This window comes from Wyeomyia smithii, chromosome 3 (assembly GCF_029784165.1).
Source record: "Wyeomyia smithii strain HCP4-BCI-WySm-NY-G18 chromosome 3, ASM2978416v1, whole genome shotgun sequence".
Taxonomy (NCBI): Eukaryota; Metazoa; Arthropoda; class Insecta; order Diptera; family Culicidae; genus Wyeomyia; species Wyeomyia smithii.
The window spans coordinates 100466185-100484269 of NC_073696.1; the positions used below are offsets into that span (position 1 = coordinate 100466185).

Below are 18085 nucleotides of genomic sequence, written 5' to 3' on the forward strand. Positions count from 1 at the left end.
AAAGCCTTTGGCTTGCCTTGTATGGGAGCAAGTGACACCGACACTAATTGAAATCTCTTTACTACTACTAGCCGAATCTATACTATCTTTGAAACATTACATGGGATGAATCTAGTCTGTTGACCGGCTTGGCACTGTGCAGTTGACCGGCATCCGGTTCACCTTCAACGGTTCCCTCGATAGCCAGGGTCGAACTTGGCGAGTCAGGTGCGTTTTCTGGATAGTTAGTTGCGTTGATTGCTTTCGAAGCAGCCGCGTCATCGTTTTGAGTGATTGACTCGAGCGGACCATTGTTTATGATCGCTATCTGTTCCTTATTAAACGGAACTTCTATAGTTTCTCCATCAGTAGCTTCGTTTGGTGGCTCTTGAACTCCGCTCTGGTCATTTCTCGCCTTTGCCGAAAAACGGTCCTTGTTTGCGTCCTAAATGATAACGATTAGTCGGTATTTAACATGAGAATGGTAAACAGAAGAAAAGAAAAATGGGATAGTTAGACATAACTATTCGAATAGTCCGAGGCTGTTTTATAAAAAAGGCAGTAATTGATAAGACAGACAGAAATACTTCATATTATATTTGAACATTGAACAAACACATATACAAACACGAATGCTTTTTTTCTATTTTGTTGTCATTCTACATTTGATCTGTTTTTTTTTTTTCCAAAAGTATAAATCTATGCATTCTTATACACATGAAATAGGATAGTTACATCTAGGGTAGCTCTAAAGATATCAATAGTACAAACTGTCTATGCTTCTAAGAATGCTGTAGATAGAAGGTTTCTAATCAAAAAACAATGGACAACATTAAATGCTGATAGACATTCTATGAATAAATATATATATATATATATATATAAATTTTGGGTTAAAATTCAATCCATTCCATAGGCAAAAAGTAACAGTTTAACTGTCGCAAGAAATTTCGATAGAACTGAAGCCAAAGATTATAGACTTTATACCTCATCGCTAGCTTTGTAATGGACTATTTCAACGTCGGCTTGGTTTGAGTCGTCGTTGCTGTCCTCTTCTTCATTTTCAAGCCCGTCCTGATCTGGACGGGTTTCCTTTGCAGTAGCAGACGATTTGGCCGACTGACGACCATTCTGCAAGGCCGAGCCCGCCGAGGCATTGCGCACTGTTGAAGCAGTTGATGCGGCCCGTGATGAGGCTGACTTGCTGTTGTTGCTGATTGTCGTTGACGGTCTGGACGTGTGAGTTGATTGAATACCGTCAACACTGGCGGCGGGTTCTGCTAATATTTCATCATTATTGTTTTGGGAGGCCGTAGAGGCACTCCGGATGCTTTTGGCGCTAGCTGATTTAGCCGAGTTCACAGAAGATCTTACAGAGGCAGCCGATTTTGTTTGAAGTTCGTTCTGCTTAGCACTGTGAGTGCTAACTGGTCTGGACGTTTGCTCAAGTGTTGTTATATTATTTTCTTTTAATTTCGCCGAAGATTGTCTACTTTGTGCATCGTTTGTATCACCAAGGTTCCCATTCACATCAATAGTAGTTGATTCGTTTGATGATTTTTCAAAATTTTGATCATTTTTATTTTCATCGACTTCACTGGTGTCAACGTAGTTATCAGCTTTGTCCGAATTATCTTTATCGATGTTCTCGGAGCCGTTCTCTTGTTCTACAAGCTCCCCATCCTCTAAGTTTTTTGCATTTTCTACTGTCTCTTGAACATTACCTTCGCTGTCTAGTTGGTTAATTGCTTCCGCCGGAACATCATTCTGTTCTATGCCTCCGTTGACCATCGCTGCGGTTTGATTATCGTTTTTAACACTTTCTTCATCTCTATTCTCCCCATTCTCTTGACCATTCTCGACCAGTTCTAACCAACCATTATCAACTTCGTTGTTATTTGCTAGGTTATCGTTTTGCTTAGGGGCCTCTATATTTTTGTTTTCCGTCTGTTCGCCTGTTTCAATATCTTCAGTTGCAGTATCGGGTTCGTTTTCTTTCGCAGAGTCAACCACAGATTCTGCTTCAGTCTGAAATAGAAACAAACGGGACACATTTGTTCGCAGTGGTTTTGAATAATCAGGGTACTTGTTTGGTTATCGCTGCAAGGAAACATTCGATTAGGCTTTGAGTCTACTACACATATGAACAGATTCGCTAGTAATGCTACTTCTAGTTCGTGATATTTTACAGAGTAGAAATTGTGTGTGCAATCGAGAAGAATTGTAACGAGTATAGTTGATCCAATTTGTGAGTTTGCAAAGTATTATACAGAAATAAAAATATATATGTCAATTACGGTTATATTACAATAAATGCAATGTATAAAACTTGTATCAGGATAGACTTAACCGATAATCGTTTTGAATGTTGAAGTTCTTCACAACGAGTTTGCATAACTTTTTGAGGTTTCTCATTTAAATGGCATTGACTTCAATGCCTGCACAGATACAAGTTTGCTAGCATAAGTTTCACATTCTCTCAAAAAAAAATCGGATTTTACGTAATTTTTTCAACAATTTTGCATTTAGCCAAAGTACAACATCGTTGTGAACTGGAAGTTGTTATCCAGAATTCGTCAGGACTTGAGATTGAATTATTGTACTAGTAATGTTTGGTCTATAGAAGGCTTTTTAAAACGCTTATTATGGAAAAATTAATAAGTTTTTTTCGCATTATGAAGTAAATTTATTTGTTGCTTTTATTTTATTTCATAGTTAATCTCGCTTCATGAGCCAATTTCGTTCACATTACTTTAAGGTGAAGGTGTGCCGAAGCCACAAATGGCAGACTTCGAGCCACCACGTGGTCGACTTCGAATTTTGGAAGGCATGTACCTCGGAGGTTGGCAAATGGCTAGACACGTGTAACTTGAGACCCTAATGTGGCCATTCACCTCTGTCCAGCAGCTCCTATCCCAACCTCCACGTGGTGCCGACCGGAATACGAGTAACCTTAGCGGAGATCGGGTAACCAACCCCCGGTGAAAACTATGGTCGTATGCTGACTGGGAAGGGGGTCGTAGGCGGCTGTATCCCCATATTAGGGGCGGCGTACATCAGCGTCTGACCCGCAGCGGGCGGCTGAATTATGGAATGCGACCGAACAACAAATTTAGAAATACGGAACGGATCAATCGGCAAAGACCTAGGCTACGAACACGGAAAAAGATTAAGATAAACGATTGGAAATTGGGTACTTGGAACGTGCGATCTCTCAATGAACCAGCGCGGGCTGGCTTGCTGGCTCGACAACTACAGCGGCAGGGAGTCGAAATCGCAGCGATTCAGGAGGTTTGGTGGCCAAATTCCGGAGATAGGGAAGCAAAGCAGTTTAACGGGGTGTCGGTTTCGTTGTGATGGGAAATCAGAAAACAAGAGTCATCCGGTGGAGGCCCGTAGATGACCGTATATGGGTGTTGAGGATTAAGGGCAAATTCTTCAACTACAGTTTAATCAACACCTACGCACCGACAAACGACAATTCCGATGAAGTCAAAGAACAGTTCTATGACAAGCTTGAGCAAATCTATGACGAGTGCCCAAAACACGACGTGAAAGTCGTCATCGGAGACACAAACGCACAGGTTGAGAGGGAGGAATTCTTCCGTCCGGTCATTGGAAGGCATAGCCTCCACTCGTCAACCAATGAAAACGGCCTGAGGCTAATAAATTTTGCCGCGGCCAGAGGAATGGCCATATGAAGCTCCTTTTTTCCACGTTTGAATATTCTGAAACACCCCTGGATGCATCCAAATGGAAAATCCTGCTCCTAGATCGATCAAGTACTGATTGACGGTCGGCACTTTTCGGATGTTACTGATGTTAGGTCTTTCCGGGGACCAAACACTGACTCTGACCATTATCTCGTAGTTTGTAATATCCGCGCACGGTTGTCGAACGTGCTGAAGTCTCGCACAGAGAGGACGACGCGTTTCAACATTCAGCGGTTGAAAGCTGATGGCGTGGCAGCAGAATACGCCAGAGAGCTGGATCAACGGATCGCAGAACAGCAGGAGGAAGGAGTGGAAGACATAAATGGGCTGTGGAGCAGTATCCACGGCGCCATCGAAACGACTGCGAGAGAGGTGGTAGGTACGACGCGTGGAAGACAGCCTAATGACTGGTTCGATGCCGAGTGCCAGAGAGCGCAGATGAGAAGAACCGTGCCAGGAGCCTCATGCTCACTGCGGCTAAGCGTCAGAACAGAGAGAGGTACAGGGGGGCAAGAGCTGCCGAAAATAGAACCCACCGTCGGGAGAAGCGCGAGTACGAGGAGCAGGTGCTCGCCAGCGCAGAGGACAGCTATGCTTGAAACGACGTGCGGAGATTCTATAGAACTGTCAACAGAGTCAGAAGCAGGAATTTCCCTGTGCCGGTCATGTTTAATGACAAGGACGGCAACATGCTTACTGATAAACCGACGGTTGCAGCCAGGAGCATTTTCAGGCGCTATTGAACGGTGAGGAGCCGGATGAGCAGAGCAGGAACAGGATGACGATTATGAGTGACGAACAAGCTATGGAGCCACCAACACAGGAGGAAGTGAAAAAGGCGATTAGTGAGCTGAAAAACGGCAAGGCCGCTGGAAAGGACGGTATCCCGGCCGAACTTCTGAAAGCGGGAAGCGAGCGGCTGTACTATGCGATCCACTAGATAATACTAAGAATCTGGACGGACGAACAAATGCCGAACGACTGGTTGGAAGGCCTCATAAGCCCTATCTATAAGAAGGGCCATCGATTGGATTGTGGCAACAATCGAGGGATAACGTTTGCTCAACTCGGCATATAAAGTGCTCTCCCGTATCCTGTTCTTCAGATTGAGACCGTTAACGGAATCCTTTGTTGGCGAATACCAGGCTGGTTTTCGACAAGGGCGTTCCACGACGGATCAAATCTTCACCCTGCGACAGATCCTCGATAAGTTCCGGGAGTACAACTTACCGACTCACCATCTGTTTGTGGATTTCAGGGCGGCATGCGACTCAGTGAAAAGAAACGAGCTTTGGCAGATCATGCTGGAACACGATTTCCCTACGAAACTAGTTAAGCTGAGTCGTATGACGCTGGAGGGATCGAAATCGTGCGTGCGGATAGCTGGCGAGACATCAGCCGCGTTCGTAACGTTGGATGGACTGAAGCAGGGAGATGCGCTCTCCAACTTACTGTTCAACATCGCTCTTGAAGGTGCAGTACGAAGATCAAACGTGGAAAGAAACGGTACGATCATCACGGAATCTCACATGCTTCTTGGTTTTGCGGACGACATCGATATCATCGGTATCAACCCAAAGGCCGTGGAGGAGGCCTTCGTACCTTTTAAGAGGGAAGCAGCGAGATTGGGACTTGTCATTAACTCTGCCAAAACGAAGTACATGGTAGCTGGCAGAGAGCGTGGGAGTCCCCGTGGTGTTGGTGCTGAGGTGGAGATAGATGCGGAACGATTTGAAGTGGTTGACGAATTCGTTTATCTTGGTACGCTTGTGACATGTGACAACGATATGAGCCGTGAAGTACTACGTAACCAGCTAAGATTCCGTAGTTTGCAAACTCGCACAAAATTAGCGCTGTATAGGACGCTGATACTCCCGGTGACCCTTTACGGACATGAAGCATGGACGCAGAAGGAAGCTGATCGACGAGTGCCCGGAGTTTTTGAGCGTAAAGTTCTGCGATCGATACTTGGCGGTAAACTAGAAGATGGAGTGTGGCGCAGACGCATGAACCACGAGTTGTACCAGGTATACAAACATGCTGATATAGTGAAGGTATTAGAGCGGGGCAGGCTTCAGTGGGCTGGACATGTAGCCAGAAAGCCTGACGAGAGAGCCGCCAAAACTATCTTCAGTAGAGAACCAGGAACAGGCCGTCGGCTCCGTGGAAGAAGATGCACGATCTACTGGTGTACGAGGAGACTGGAGAACGGCTGCCCAAGACAGAAGAAGCTGGACATCTCTAATTCGTTCGGCCCTAGACCGGTTAACGGTCCGTTAGCCAACAAAGTAAAGTAAGTAAGTACCTCGGTATTAGTTATACGTCCAGTGCCGTAATTGTTCCATCAAAAAATATTGAGTTTCTGGCGGTACAGCCATAAAACATTGAAAATCATCAGAATGTTCCGAACGACTGCAAAAAACCGCATCAGTCCGCAATTAAGAACCAAGTAATTTCTGAAATCCGCATAAAAAATGCGTGCTTTGCGTAATGTGGTACTGAAAAATTATTTTTTACGGAAAGTGGTACTTCATTATTCCCACATGAAAAAAGTGTCGCAGAAAGTTACTGTATTTTAACAACTAAAATTTTGGATTTTTTTCAAGTTCTCTTATTCTTACACGCTCAGAGAAAAATGAGAGTATGTACAGTCAGGTTTTCCTTACGCGGGGAATACATACCTTAATTCGAAAATTCGCGTAAAAAACCACGTTAATTAAAAAAATCTGTGGAAAAAAATCTAACTGTATTTGTAAACTCTCTCACCTCTTTATTATCCAAATCATGGTTTAAGCCCAGTTTACACTGCTTCCAAAGATGCAAAAACGTGATCGAAATCATTTTGACCCGAAAACATTGATTTTAGTGCCGTAACGTCTTCAAAAAAGTTGTTCCATTAATTATTCTCCATGTTATAGAAGTTGAAATTTTGTGATTATCCACTTAACAGTGAGAAACTAATTTTACTTTTCTTATTTTGGAACATAAAAATTTACTTTGCTCGGCTAAGTTGTAGCATTTCAAAAGAAACAACTTTGTTGAAGACTTCATACTTCTATCTACCTATTTAAATTAACTTTTGTGGAGTTTTCATGCCATTACCCCAAATATCAATTGTTTTCAATTTAACTTCTTTTAGTGATTTTCTACAATTTTTCAATGTACTACAGTGTTGTTTGCTATAACGAAATAAACAATTTCTTCGAAAGGAGACTGTTTTTATCTCACATACTTCTTTGGGTTATTGTCGATTTTTTTTGTAATATATAATGCACTAATTTACACTAATTACTCTTCCCTCAAAAAAGTGATTTTGGACCCGTAGTGAGACATAACAGTTATATCGATTCATTTTTACTTGTCGACGCTAGAGTTACCTGAAATCTGATTTTTAGTGGCAATGTATAAAAAAACTCCACAAAAGTCCATTTAAATCAAAGTATGGTGTCTTCGAAAAAGTTGTTTCTTTAAGAATAGGTTACAATCTTGCAGATGAAGTAAATTTCTATTTGTAAAAATAAAAAAATTAAAATTCGTTTTTTAATTTTAGGTGGATTAATCACAAAATTGCAACTTCAACAAAATGGTGAATAATTAATGGATCAACTTTACTGAAGGCACTACGGATTCAAGATATTTTTTTGGGTTAAAATAATTTCGATCACTTTTTTGTAGCTTTGGAAACAGTGTGCAGTGGTTTGGCTATCAGCCATTATGTGTATCAGAACGAAAGTCTTAAGAAAATTTCGATTTTTGCCTTGACAAAGAACTTCCCGGACAGCCAAAAAGTGGTGACCTCGCTCAATGAACCGTGTCAAACTGTTCTAGAACTGCCTGAACTTCAAAAATTCGAAAAATTGGAATGACACTATCATAGATATGCAAAAGATTATTTCTCTTCGAAAAAAATTAAGAATGATGAGGATACTCTCTTAATGTAAACCTATACAAAACATTGTTCCAATACTCGTTAACTGTGAATATACTTTTCATATGTCAATAACACTAATGGACATAGTCTACCATAAAATCATAGTGTAAGAATATATAAATTCATCATCAGGTGGATTGTTTTTTTTTTGCAATTATTCGTATTTTTCATAAAAAAATGGTGCGTGAATAAGTTGCAAAACTCTGTAATTTACAACAGTAAAATATGTTACATCATTTTCTGTATGTTTGCATTTGCAAATGGATATTCGGCCGTCTGTAGTTACAATTATAACAATATTTTCAGAAATTTTTCGTTTTCCGATTTATAGGAGTACCTACATTCTAGCACTATTATTCTACGACTCACATCCATCAGTTTCACATGGTGTGTATGTATGTGTGTAAATGTTCGCCTAACGTGAACAAAGAAAATCAGCAGAGAAAAATTATTGAATAGCGGAAAAAAATTAGAAAATAGAACTAAAACCACTGAATTTAGTCAAGGAATGAAATCAGGACTTCAGTTAACCAGCCATGCTTGACTACCTGAATTATTTCGGAATTAGTAGGTTTACTTTCCTCCACATCTCCACGATCATTTTGCTGCAGGTCCTCAGGAATAACACTGGCCGCTTCGATCAGGTTTTCTTCCGTATCCTGCTGTTCTGATTCTCCACTGCGAAAAAAGGTTTATGATAGAATTTTTGTTAATATTGTTTTTCTCTTTCTAATAATAGCAAATAAAGTGAATAAATTAGGAAGCACAAGACGATTACAGTTTGAGATAGACTACATGAAACACACAGGAGCAGCACTCGTAGAACAACGACAACAGTCGATAATTACTTGTTTTTAGGCTCGTTCTGGTCCGGATCGTTTGGGAGATCGGTTAAAGTTCCATTAGTTAGATTGTGCACGGATTTTGACTTGGAAACACTACTGGGATTATTTACATCATTATCTAGTAAATTATTTTGCGATAAAAATGGTTCCATTCTCGCTTGCGAACCGTTGCTCTGAAATGGGTTACGGTATACAAATATGGTTGGGTTGAATGTAAAAAAATCGGATTCGGAAACTAGACTGTTTCTTCTAAATAGGACATTACATCGTCGCAATCCTCGTCGAGGGTGAACATGCTCCAGTCGAAATAGGCCGGAAAGCCTTGCTGTGATATTCGCGGTGCCTCCGGAATGACCGTCAGCAGCGATCGGTCAATCTCGCTTGGTTTGTTTTTGTAGTACTCGGCCTGTTTGTCACGCTGGAAAGTTGCAATGAGAAGTAATACATTAGCATTTGTTTTATTCGCTTATACTTTTAAAGAAAAATAATTCGTTTTTTTTCGTGGCCTGGATGGTTAAGTTGAAGTAGCAGTGGAGCAATGGTTCTTTTAAGAAGTTATATACCTTTTTGGTTTTCAAAAAACCGAAAAAACTTTTATGGCATTATCTTCAAATACAACATCTTGAGAACATTTTCACAAATTTTTCATAAATATCTGAGCAATAGGAAGAAAGTTAGAGCGTTTTGCAGCGCGCCTCGCCACGGCCGCATAAGCTAAACTTGAAACTTTACACGCGATTCTCTCGGAATAGTGTTTTCCGAAAAATGACTTTGCCGTGATCCTGATTGCGGGAAAACTACTGAACCGATTTCCTTAATCTTTTTTTTTACAATGAAAATGGTGCTATGCACTCAAAAATAAATTCAAACTTCCCTCATTTTTCTCGACCAAGAAGGTATATAACCCCTTAAAGAAGCAATAATCTTGCAATAACCCAGATGGTCTCGAGGTACAATGATGGCCCAACAAGCCAGTCGTCGTAGGTTCGAGTCTCGACTCGGGAGAGACTGTTAGTGTCAGTTGGATCGTAGCGCTAGCCCCGCAATTGTCCTGTACACTAAAGCAATCGGCTGCAAAGTCTGTGTATAAATAAACAGAAGGTCAAGTTCCAAATCGGAATGTAGCACCAAGGCTTTGCTTTACTAATCTTGCAATACTACCGTTTTACACTTGTTCTTAGAATGAAATATTTCCAATATATTCGGCTTCACTTTGAGGAAATCAAAAAAGATTTATACAAAAGTAGGGAAACGCATATCTGACGAATCTGAATAAAATTCTGATTTCACTTCAAACTTTATTTTGTAACCCACTGACAATGTTTGCAAAATATTAAACAATTATTTCCTTGCACATTTGCTTCCACTGGCTTTAAAATTTCCCTATTCTTTGATGTGTTACGATACAATCATCACATCAGCGCCGTTTTCACATTAGCTATGCATCGCAGAAAGCTTTCATGTGATAAAAGAAATACATATTTGCCAATCACTCAAAACGAACCATTTTCGCCTGACCTACAGCCAGCCGATACCTACATTATCCAGTGCAGCTTCGTCGGCTCCGGCCTGCACAAGCAGATTGAAGCTACGCGCGTTATTCTTCGCGCTGGCCGCCCAATGCAGCGGGGTTTTCCCTGTGTGGTCCTCATCGGAAGAAAGGCTCGGCCATATGGACAGGATATACTCTACGATTTGGGTGTGCGCTAGTCCGGCAGCTTTGTGCAACGGGGTAAGACCGTTCGTATCCTTGCTGGTTAGCACAATCCGGGGCATCGGGGCAGCCGTCTTTTCTTTCAGCGTTTCTAGATCGTTGTCCACTACGGCTTGATGAATGTCTTTGATGACCCCCTGTTGTTGAAACAGATATAATTAGACCAAAACCACTCTCAAACAAATCGTGTAATTTTCATGTATTACCATGACGTGGGGAACACATTCCAGAAACCGCTTCATTTTGGGATGGTGTGATGTCTCGGTGCGCAAACGCATTCCCTGACCGGCCCATAGTACTTTGGCCAGCTTCGACATCCGCTTTTGGTGCAGCCATATTCTAATGTTGGACGGTTTTATTACTAACGAAAGAAAAGCCAGAAAAAAATGGTCTTTGTAACAGAATTACAAAACAGCGCTCCTGTTGACTTACCGTCCCTTGCTCTGACATCATTGTCCCGTTGCAAATTTTGATTGTTCATTTGTAATACTGCGGGAAGAAAAGGGAGAATATAGGTTACATTATAAAACGCTAGTCTTGCTCTGTGCTCGGTTCTCTGCATATCTAAGGGGATTCCAATTAGAAATTAGTTTACTGGGTAAATATCGTGTGAGCAATCAATCGATTTTGATGTAGCGGCTATGAATTATTAGTGCCCTTTGTGAGCACGGGACGGCAAATTGCCGTCTTCTGCCAGGATTGTAAACATTGATGTACTAGTGCGTTTCCTAGAGGGCCTATATGCATATCGTTTCGTCAAACAATGGGTCGTTGAGGTTGTTCACCTTAGCAACATCAGACTGACCAGATAATTTTGTAGAACACACGGGCAAGAAGTTTAACTTGTAAGGAAAGAAAATAAATTATCTTTACTACCGATGAACGAATAACTAGCTCGTGTGACATTTTGACATTTGGGAAGTTTTGATGTTAAATGTTTATTCTAGAGAACACTGGAAATATTTTTGTTCTACTAGCAGAATGAACTTATGTATGTTGATGCAAGACGCATTGCTTAGTAATATTTATGTTTTCAAGTCTAAAATGAATTATGATTTTAATAAATCGTTAGTTTCAGGCTTCAATTATGATCATTTCCGTTTTGTTTAGCATGGGGCATTGCGCTTCCGGCGGTGGTGATTATAAAAAAATGGTTTTCCTTGGAGGGGAAAATCAAAGATAACATACGGAATAAAATTAGTTTTTTTTCTTGCGCAACTGAGTGAATGGCATAACCTAAAAAAAGCGGAGCTACTTGCAACATTGGTCTGAAATAAACATCGCGAGCTCGTGATTGGTAAGTCACTGCTCTATTAATTGATTGGTTTGCATTTGAAAAGATATACTAATGATTATACCAAAAGATTGGGAAAAATTGGGAAATGATTGATTTTCAACTCAAGTTTTCATAATTTACTATCAAAAAGATGTATCAACTTTAATAACACAATTTCGGGACATTTCTTTATTGAATGGTGGCGATCATTCAATAAAGAAATTAGCGTTTAAAATGCATTCAGTAGCGTTGCCTTAGAATTTCAATATTTATTCATAAGTAGATGAATTGAATTAATCTCAGTGTCAGCACAATTATTCTCTGGTGCAACTCAGTAACCTATGTTCATTGCGACGATGCATGAATATCGTTTCTCATATTCAATGACAGAACAGTGGAATGAATATCAAAGGCCTCGTAATGATATTTAAAGAAGCTCCAGTGATTATCAATTCAAGTAGTGCAAATCTGTTCAGAAGCTGTACACTGCCCATTACAGTATAAATGGTCGAATAAGGTTAATTTTGATTTTCTCTATTTTGATGACTTTTATTTTTGACGATCAAAATATCAACACGAGTGTTAAAGTTTATCTTGTCAGTGTTCACCGGTTGTTTGTTATCATGTATATCAACGGTCGCATGGGTAGTATGATTATCAATATAAAGACGGCTGAAAATCGCTGCTTTTGAATATCATGACAGTGAATATTCTTAGCACTGTTCAGTAGTAGTAACAATAGGTATTTTAAGAGTACACATTTTCGTTACACTTACCACAGCATAGTATTCTGCTAAAGTATAAGGTCTAAAACAACAATTTTCATTAATAGCACAACAATATTTTTCCGGGGTTACGTATTGAAATCAAGAGATATCGCAGCTATATACGATGTTTTTATTTTAAATTTATGATCTTGCGTATTTTTTTATTGATGCAGATACTTTCATTGAATCAATATTAAAATAGTCTTTACATTTCCATTTAAAAAAAATACGACCGCATAGTTACGTAGAATACGCAGACTTCCCGACAAATAATTTCTTAGATTTATAGCTTGAAAGCTGCTATCGAACGGATTTTGGCTGAACTACAGCTTAATAAGCTAAGCTGTTATATAACACAATTGCTCGTTGAATGGGTATTAACAAATGCTTTGTTGAGAATGTTTTATCAATGAGGCATAAAGTCTACTATTATTTGTTCGAATCAAGTAATTGAATAGCCCGCATGGATATTAATTTATGTAACTCGAAATTGTTGAACAACTCAACTGATGAAAATTTCTAAACAGCTCAATTCGCGATCAAACATCACGAATAAACGCTTTTTATTGTTAATGCGCTTTATGGTTGGCATTATATATACATCAAGCTTTATTTTATTTGTATCCAGACACCTTCGCACCAAAAACTGATAAATAAGTTTAAAAACATGATCACAGGTTGCATATTTATTGTTGTACCTTATAGTGTATTTAAGATACTATTAATTGATTTTTTTTAAGAATGGTTAATTAAAGAATTGCATTGATTTCTGCCATTGATAATAAATTCATATGTATTGTATAGTACTAAGATATGAAAAATTGCTTCAAGTGATCGTAGCTAAAAGGACGGTTGGGTTATTTTTTTAAGAAGATGGGAATCAATCGAATAATACCTGTTCGGAAGAACATATACCTGAGTTATTAATGACGCCGGGTAGGAGCTCGTTCAGTTTCTCGACGTTGCGAATTGCCACTTGCAGAATAATTCTCGTTCTAATATTTTTAGCAGCGTTCCTCAACAATTCCAACACTCGCAGCAAGGCACATTGCATATACACCCGAATCGCGCGAAAGTCAGTGGGCGAATGAATGAAAATGTGATGAAATAAACCCGTGTGATTGTCTTAAATATCTACGGCGAGGACTAACGCCACAAGTAGGCGGGGTCGCGGATGTGGTATTATGGAAGAGTGTAAAATAAGGTTGAACTGCGCTGCGTTTTCAGGTATAAAGACGAATGTTGCACGAGAAGTACATTAGTTTTTCGTCAACTGTTCAACCGTCAGGCACATCGTAAAGATTAAGATGGCTACCAGGAGAACTAGCCAAGCACGCTAGCTTCGAAGCTTAAGCTATTATGAAATACACTAGCTCAAAGTGAATTGTTTCGTTTCTCTTACCAAGTATAAATTACAGTTGGTCTTTCTCGAGGCCAAAAACACGTTCTTGAAGCAATGCTGAATTTTATTACCAATCAAATTATGAAATAAGCAGTTCTACATTTCAAGCGATTGAAAAGTTATACTAAAATGGTTTTTCACGAAAATCGATCATGTTTTAACTATCGAGCTGTTCGAAATTATGATTGAAATTCTAAATGGCAAACTCCTCTCCTATTTGTGTGAGAAGGCTCGAAACTCAGGGGTGCTTAGTTTTGGAGATAAGATCTTGTAATAATGTAGTAATCTTGACAATTTGATGCACTGGTTTCCAAGCTAAATTCTGTTTCTTCCACTTATTTTGATGGTGAAGTTAAAAAAAATTTTCAGTCATTCAGTAGTGCGCGCATTTTATGCTAATTACTACATTTTTTTTCGTTAAAACCAGTGGTTAGACGAGATTTTTCCCAGTTTCTTGCACTTCATCATTATCACGTTTACAATTGCTTCCGAACTATTGACACACCTTCTAACATCGCTTCACTATCGCCATTGTCATATTCCGGTAATCAAAAATGGTGATTACTATTTCGCAACCAATTGACGGAAGACTCGAAGACTTGCTCAGTAGTTTGAATGTGTTCATAACTCGGTATATAGTGAGTCCAATTAAAGACGAAGTCACACGTTGATGTCATCAAATTTCTATTAATTGGAATTAATTGGAACAAGCTTTAACGAGATTAAATCTATCACTAAAGTTTTCAAAAAATATAAAATATAAAAGCACCTGGTGACAATAAGATTTTAAACATTTTAACTAAAGTTCTTCTTGAGAAATTCTCAGAAATTGTTTCAATATGAATATTTAGCCAAATTATGAAAAATGCCAAAAATACTCCAATTTAAAGCCGGATAAGGATAAGGATCTATCTCCCAGATGGTCTCGAGGTACGATGCTGGCCTAACAAGCCAGTCGTCGTGGGTTCGAGTCTCGGCTTGGGAGAGACTGTTAGTGTCAGTAGGATCGTAGTGCTAGCCCAGCAATTGTCCTGTACACTAAACAGTCGGCTGCGAAGTCTGTGTATAAATAAAACAGAAGGTCAAGTTCCGAATCGGAATGTAGCGCCAAGGCCAAGGATCCAGATAGGGTTTCAAGTTGTCGACCAATCAATTTATGATCATACGAGCTAATAAATCTGAAGGTTATTCAAGTGGAGCTGCTCTTCTATACATAGAAAAAGCATTCGAAAAGGGTTCATAATAAAGGTTTGACTGCGAAATTGTTAATTTCTTATTTTCCAATTTTTACAGTCAAGATTTTAAAACAATTATTCAACTGACCCATCCAGAATTCCAAATCTGATTGATTTTCTTGTCAAAATAGGTGTGTCTCAAAATATTCAATTGCCCCTCAAAAAGTTAGTACTTCTAGACGTTTCAGAAACGCTTCAAGTCTTCAAAGAACTTCATAAAGTTTTCCCGTAAGTAAACTTAATTTAATTTTTAATTTAATTTTGGAAACTGAGTCGCCACCCTGGCAACATTTTTTCATTCCAACGACTTTCAACGAGTAAATTTAATAAGTTAAAATTTCGCTTTTTCTAGAAGTTTTGGTTGAACCCCTTTTTTCTTTATGTTGATTTTTTTGTCCCGGCTTTCATATACAGGAAACGGATAATGTTTATCTCTTCTCAGTTATTCGTAGAAAACATCCAGAGTACTGTTCGATGAAAGGTAAAACTGATATAAATATAATACAAAACGGCGTAAAATTATAGTGTCTGTTTTAGGTAAATAACCAGCATTTTTTTCAATTAGCAGCCATGTATTTAGTTTTTGTAACCGTACGCACTGTGTGTCGGGCAAGTGTGTGCATCGCATCACTATAAACTATATTTTACCGACGCACAATCGATCTCGATCAGCAATAGCAGTTGGTAACGAAGATAAACGTTTGTACATATGTTTGTAAATGCTCAGCTATTTTTTGTTGCTATACTATTGAAACCGAACTATCCAATTGACACGGCTTACGCGTTTGAGTAATGATCTCGCTCCTGAGATACTATCGACACACTACTGGAGATATAATTGATACTGTAAAACAGTACTTTATAATATTACCCCAACTTCAGTCTTGTTATCGGCACTTTCTAGCAACGATTGCTCAATGCTACACGTTATTATGAATGTCACGCAACTCTTCAGACAGCTACACTGTGCTACAAACTGGCAATATCCTGTTGGCGCGCCGCGGTTTACAATTGTCGTAACACCCATTATTTCGACCGATATCTAATCGATGGACACTGTACCATCATTCCATATCGATTTCGCTCGTTTTCATAACGGTTTGTCCTAATTACAACAGGATATCGACGACCGTAAACCTTGGTGTGGTTTACGGTTTTTTTATGAGTCGGGAAAGGTCCCGTTCCATTATGGTTAAAACGGAAAGTGTATCAGTCGGTTGTCTTGTGAACTTGTTGCAAAATTCATTAGGACAATTTTCACCGCCGATTGATTGGAAACGTAACAATCTCTTTAGAACTGTTTCTGTTGAACTACACAACACCGCATGCGAAAAACATAAGCAATAATTAACAGCTCTTACAACTTACTACCTGTTTGAAGTTCCGAAGTATGCGTCAATTACGCTCAAAGGATATAGTGAGACTGAATTGGAATCCTGCAACCGGACAGCGTTTCCGTACCGGAACTCAATACGACACATTTGCGCCGCTGTTGTATAGCTAACACCCCGACCGAAGGTGCAAGTGTAGGAATCTATTGAAGTTTCCTCCCTTCGTGTCAGCATTTTTTGTGCCCTACCTCCAGTCTATCTAGGTGTTCAATATATTGTGAATTGATTCCCCCGAAAGGTGTAATTTATTCCTTTCAGTAATCGTACATATGTTTGTATATGGTAATTCAAAGGTACGTATATTATACGCAGAAGTTTTCTAACATTTGACCTAATGGTTTTTAGAGTTATGTACTAATTTTTTGTAATGAATCTTACGTAGAGCCTGAGCACTATGTTGAAAGATCTATATCGATGTTCGAATACAGCAAATGACGATTTTACAAATTTGGAAAATGGGGTGATTGCTCAGACCCATATCTGTTATTTTACGAGTACATATTGTGTCACATCACCCCCAAACATTTTCCGGTTAGAAATATAAACAGATAATATTGCATATATCTTCTGCTTATTTACATATTAATTGATGTTCTCATTTTTCAACGATACAAATGTCACATAAATTTCTGGGGGTTCATTCACATTTCGCAGATACTGTAACCCTTTTGCTGCGTACATAGCGTGACGTGGCTAATGGATAAATATTGAATTAACAATTTAGGTCACCTCTCATTGTATAGACATTACCACGATTGCGCCCGACTGACCCAAAACATATCTCGTGTCATATCTGTCTGTGTCATATGAGACAATAGTCTCCTTAAGAGGCTACGTACATGTCCGATCAAAATTATCCCGCCATGTCAACCGACTGATAAATTGACATGTCAGACGATGTCGGCTGACCAATCCATGTACCTAGGCGAACAGTGAGGGTTCCACCACATCATTCACCGGAGTGTTGAAATTATGAATCAATATTGTATACAGCCGTGATAGACATCACGTTGGAGTTCAATACAGGTAACCACGTATTTTAGATTACACCAGAACATGTATTTATGTTTTTTTTTTTATTTTTGTTCTGCAGTCATGTAGTTACTGAAAGATTGAGTACAAACTATTTATGTTGTTGGAACTGTTTCATGTAATAAACTTGCAACAAAAGAGTTAGAACAGGAAGAAAGGTTAAATAAGTTTAGTAAGAATTTCGATGTAAGATTTTAAAAGAAAGTAATGAAGAAAAAAACTTTTTGATATTACCCATATGAGTTGAGGAGTTTATTTTGCTTCTTCCAGATGGTTTATACGAATAAAGTAAGGCGAACCTATCTTATCAACATCCCATGTTTTACTGTGTATTTGTGTGTTCTTATGTATACTTTCGGTCAATAATTAGTTTAACTGCACCTGATGCGTGTAAATCGGTTGAGAAGGAAAAAATATTACTCACATAGCAAAAGACTCAATTATGGGTCACTTTTGGCATTCACGATCATTTAGCCTATAAAATCGTCAAAATCCATCATAAGAGTTATTTTATTGTTGTAAAAGCTTGAGTTTTTGTATCCAGTCTTGATGCATTATAATGCAAAAGTAATAAAAATAGCCAAAATAAGGACTGACCCACAATTGTGCACCACAAATTGTAACATCATCACAATTATGGGTCACTTCGCTAAATGCACCCAGCAGGATTATAATTGTTAGTGACATTTGCAAATTAAATTATTTCTATCGCATGAATAAGGTTACAACTGAATTAAAAAAAAAATAGTTTCGTGAGTTTAAACGTATTTTCGTGAAATTGATCCATAATTGTAGCTGAT

The 18085-nt window shown here is 38.9% G+C and overlaps 1 protein-coding gene across 9 annotated transcripts in view; it reads right to left on the reverse strand.

Moving 5' to 3' along the window:
* The window catches only part of LOC129729856 (uncharacterized), a 70535-nt gene that overhangs the window by 21635 nt on the left and 30815 nt on the right, over window positions 1-18085 (reverse strand). For 5 of the 9 annotated variants that reach the window (XR_008728749.1, XM_055688706.1, XM_055688704.1 and 2 more), the window contains exons 3-10: window positions 10615-10671; window positions 10389-10543; window positions 10008-10319; window positions 8734-8886; window positions 8472-8641; window positions 8172-8301; window positions 967-2007; window positions 101-424 (exon numbers count right to left, since the gene is read on the reverse strand). Coding sequence is in view for 8 of the 9 variants with exons in the window: in XM_055688706.1 (XP_055544681.1) it covers window positions 101-424; window positions 967-2007; window positions 8172-8301; window positions 8472-8641; window positions 8734-8886; window positions 10008-10319; window positions 10389-10543; window positions 10615-10671 (2342 nt within the window). In the remaining variant the exon portion in view is untranslated. Of the gene's footprint in view, window positions 1-100; window positions 425-966; window positions 2008-8171; window positions 8302-8471; window positions 8642-8733; window positions 8887-10007; window positions 10320-10388; window positions 10544-10614; window positions 10672-16230; window positions 16272-18085 lie in introns of those variants that run through there. The other 4 variants (XM_055688707.1, XM_055688705.1, XM_055688708.1 and 1 more) reach the window with 4 other exon arrangements.